This window comes from Semicossyphus pulcher, unplaced genomic scaffold (genome assembly GCF_022749685.1).
Source record: "Semicossyphus pulcher isolate SPU_LCO1_2020_fin unplaced genomic scaffold, fSemPul1.0.p SCAF_28, whole genome shotgun sequence".
Taxonomy (NCBI): Eukaryota; Metazoa; Chordata; class Actinopteri; order Labriformes; family Labridae; genus Semicossyphus; species Semicossyphus pulcher.
In genome coordinates this window covers 7278104-7282500 of record NW_027211702.1, presented here as the reverse complement: position 1 = coordinate 7282500, position 4397 = coordinate 7278104, and the positions used below count along the sequence as shown (strand labels likewise).

Below are 4397 nucleotides of genomic sequence, written 5' to 3'. Positions count from 1 at the left end.
ACTGGGAGGAGACATGAAAACGGACACAGACTGTGTGTCCTGCTGCATTCAGGAGAGTTAAGTCTTTAGAGATGGTTCGTGTTAGTGGAAGATTCTCTTCAGGTGTAAAAACAGACAGGTGTAGCTTCACACGAGTCACGTGGAAGAAAAAACAACTTCATCCTTTTTCTACATGAATCTCAGAGACATCAGGAAAAGAGGAATCTCACCACAAGAGACCTTTACAATATAAAGCATTTGACTGTAATATATCTGTGTTATACTGAGTAATCAGATGTATTAATCCAAAGCCCAGTCCACCAAGTTGGTGTTTACTTTGTGCATCTTATCTCCTCATCACTTCCTGTAAAGTTCATTTGGCAGCTGTTACATTAACGGATAAAAAAGAGGCTTATTGTGCTATGTGCTATTTTAATTCTTTCTGTCGTACGTTTGTATACTTCATTCTCCTGCAGGGGTTGACTCGTGGTTAAAGTCAAAGCACATCATCCAGAACCCCTCTGAGCCCCCCCCCTCTCTGTCTTTCATTTGAAAAGCTGCTCAAATATTTTACCAGGAAAGTAACAGATGATATTTCTCCCTTTAAAGACGCCATGACATTCCAACATGGGAGATGAATGTGTGTGTGTCTGTTTACACAGAAACAAATCGGTTTGCACATCAAGAGACAGGTGAGTTCCTTGTGTTGAACATTTGACTCCCCGGTGTCAGGTTACAGTTCTGAACATGCGTCTCACACAGTACCTGCGACCCGTGCTGCTCTCTGAGAAGGTGCCGCAGCGTTCGGTTCGTGGCCTCAAACGTCTCCAGTTTCTGCAGCAGCAGATCTTTCTGACGAGCCAAGACCGAAGACTCAGAGCAGGAAAGTTTCTTCTGCAGAGACAGAAAGACGGAGAGGGGTCACTAAACTTTGACCTTTGCTCCGGAGGAGAGGCAAAGCATCAGCATCTATTTCAAGCCCAGGTGATTGTTGTCGGTGTGAAAGCAGCTTGTAGCATAAAGGATACATAATGAAGTGAACACTCACGCTGCCGCTCGCCCCGCACAGTTTGGACACAGACTCTCTCAGCTCCGACACTTGTTTGGCAGCTGCTGTCCCGTCCACCTCGGCCTCCATCAGCTTCCTGAGCAGAGCGTCTTTGTCTTTGTGCAAACTGTCTAATCTGAGAAGACAGAAACAGGAGAGCATTATTATAGTACCAATGTTCCTTTAAGATGACGCACATGAGTGTAAAATTTAATACAACCCAACACAATACCCTGAAATCAGTGCAGAACGCTCCATCAGTGCGACTCTCAGGTCTTGTCGTAGTTTAACTTTTAGCCTGACTCTGAGGAGAGGCTCGGTGTCACCTGATAAATTATGGAGTTTAATATTTGCCTGCTGTAGTCGCTCTCCTCCATCATCTTCTCCATGGACTGACGTAGTCGTGTGTTCTCTCGCTCCGTCTCTTCCAGTTCCTTCGTCACCTCGACCAGCTCTTCCTCCTGCTCGGCGATCACCCGCTGGGAGACACTCAGCTGCTCCGACTGACGCTCCAGCAGCTGCTCCTTCTTCCGCAGCTCCACCTGCACACACACAAACGTCATGTGATGAATCAATGCAGAGATGTTGAACCTTTTCAAACCTGCTCAGGGGACAAACGGACCTCATTCTTCAGAGAGCTGACTTCAGACATCAAGCTGTCGATCTTCCTCTCATACTGGCTGATTCTCCCGTGCAGACCTTCCTCTTCCTCTGATGTGAGGTCGGCCAATCGCAGCGCAGACTGGGAATGTTCTGGTTCTGGTTCTGGATGAGGCGGCGTGATCTCAAGGCGGTGCGTTGGCCCCTTTATGCACATGACACTTTCAGAAACCCTCCATCTTTGCTTGGATTACTCCCTCACAAAGCTGTGACAGAAATACTCTTACAGAAGATGTGATGCAGGTTAAATTGTCCTTCATGAGTTACCTCCCACATGTGCGTAGCGTCCCGTATGGAGGCCTTTCCTGGTGGTATCCATGGCACCCGGGTTTTGACCTTGGCTGTAGGATGGAGGATTCTGTCGACCTTGGTCTTGCTCTGTAAAACACAGAGTGTGGAGAAGCATGTCAGAGGGAATGAGAGTGATGGGTTTCACAACATGTCCTTACTTTAATCAGGAAAAAAAAAAAGTATAAGATCAGGAAGATGCAAAAGTAAACCTCTAACCTGAGGCGTCCTGGCAGGACTCGTCCTCTGGCTCTTCACATGCACATGAACAGGTGTTGCATCATTGACGTGCACATGAATTGGAGGTGAACTTGACCGTATTCTCATTACTTTCTTCTGTGAAACAGTTTCTTATTAGTATCTCTGTTAGTATAAGTATCACTTCAGGATTTACTTTAGTCATTTGTGTTAAACTGACGACATAAGCTCTGAGAAAAAAGGGTGGGAGCATTCAAGGTATCTGTGGAGTGTGAGGGAATAAATCCATTCAAAGTTTCAAAAGATGGCAGGAAATCTAAGATTCATTTGAATGCACCTATTTCCTCTAGATAGGGTGGTTAACATTTCTGTAGTACAGCAGATATACAGCATTTACTGGCAGTATAACTGGGGTATATTTGTGTAATTGCTGTCATGTAAAAACAGGGACAATGTTCAGAATCCAACACGAAACACAAGGAATATGTTTGGCATTTTAAAGTGCATTAATAAGGACTTAAGTAAAAGGAAAACTAAATAATAACTTAAAGTTTGAAGCCAACACTAGCTATCCCCACTCATAATAACAATAAGTTAAATCAAGATGCTAAAATCTACACAAACAGTCAAAGCTATGAACCAAAAGCACATGAACTAATATGAAAGCACGTAATTCAGCACTATTTTCTAAGACTACGGTGGATGCTTCAGTCAGAAAGGCAGCTCAGCAATTAGTACATTATACATTAGCATTAACCTAGCTTATCAGCTAACCCTGACAGCTACCCTTCTAGCCTCGGTGCTATTCACAAACACATTTAAAAACTCTTACCATATGAGAAACCAAAATAAGCTAGTCAAGACTTTAAAATACAATTCATTAGCGGAACAGTAGTAATTGAGCAGGCAAAATAAGTAGATTATCATGAAAAGTCTGTTTGAGGAGAGCTTGGACAAACTTCAACTGATAGTGACGCTGACTCCTCTCTGATTGGTCAATTCAAAGCATGTGACATCTTCCTCGAACAGTGATTGGGCCAGAGTCGAAATTCTAACGTTCCTTAGCAACACCCTCAACTCAACAAGCCTGGGTAGTATCGAAGATACTCAGTGGGTAAAGATAGTTACCGTCTTTCGTGGTCACATTGTAATATGAAAAATCATATAACGGAAACTGCTAAACAGGTTACCAGATATGCTGATGTACGGCTGGTTTAATTGGCTTTATATAACTTCGACCTTTTTGGGGAATACCGAATTCTAAAATACGCTATCGACTGAACCTAAACCAAAGCATCTTGGACGGGCGCCCTGGGCGTTAACGTAGTTTTGTAATACCTCAAATTAGCCGCTAGATGTCGACAAAGAATTATAGATTCTCAACCCCGTCAACATCAATACTTTCAAAATAAAGCAAAATTGTGTGTGTAAAAACAGATGGACAAAACACTAATACTAATATAGTGCTGTTTTATGGTAGTGGACAGAATTCGTTTATTAGATGTTAAAGTGAGCTCTAACATGGTATACCAGCTTTTCATACCGATAACCATAAAAATCCATATTTATATCATAATATAATTGTCATTAAAAAAGATGGAGTTGTAGTAACTCACTGTGACCAATGAAGGGCTACAAGAATGTGTTACTGCCCATGCTCTATAAGCCTCCAAATAATGTCACCTACTAAACCTACTAATAATGTAACGTTTAGGTAACAAAATCCAAATTAAATAAAATATTAAATAACTAAAAAGTGGTTAAGTGAAAGGTGTTTTTTTTTTAATTTAACAACTTTATTGAAACAGTTTACAAAAAACCTTTTGCAAACAAATGAAGTCTACCTTTATAGACACACCAAGAGGGTTAAAGGTTGTAATGACAATGCTTTTAAAACATGAATAAAAGTGAAACAAATATATCTTTGGAAGCTTAATGATTATTTTTTTACACATCTTTTCACTTTTAATTGATATGTAAATTAAATATATTGTTTGATATGAACTGGAAACACATCATAAAGTCCTTTTCAGTGAATTCAAACATTTCTTAAATTTAATATTTACGTTTGTTTGTATTTGAGCAAAACCAAATAAATGCAACTGAAGTGAAGAGCACCAGCTGATCTAGTTGTTTTAGCAAAGTTGATGTTCATGTGTAAGTTTGCAGAACGACCTCCCCTCCAGTCCCACAGTAAAACACACCTGTTGTTTATGAAGCCACA

At 41.1% G+C, this 4397-nt stretch overlaps 1 protein-coding gene across 1 annotated transcript in view; it reads right to left on the bottom strand.

Annotated features, from left to right (window-relative positions):
* The window catches only part of odf2a (outer dense fiber of sperm tails 2a), a 12970-nt gene extending 9928 nt beyond the window's left edge, over positions 1–3042 (bottom strand). Inside the window, exons 1-7 of the mRNA XM_069677177.1 lie at positions 3006–3042; positions 2195–2311; positions 1955–2065; positions 1650–1832; positions 1383–1569; positions 1022–1170; positions 727–873 (exon numbers count right to left, since the gene is read on the bottom strand). Coding sequence (XP_069533278.1) covers positions 727–873; positions 1022–1170; positions 1383–1569; positions 1650–1832; positions 1955–2065; positions 2195–2311; positions 3006–3008 — 897 coding nt within the window. The 5' untranslated portion in view covers positions 3009–3042. The remainder of the gene's footprint in view (positions 1–726; positions 874–1021; positions 1171–1382; positions 1570–1649; positions 1833–1954; positions 2066–2194; positions 2312–3005) is intronic.
* Between the last annotated feature and the right edge of the window lie 1355 nt (positions 3043–4397).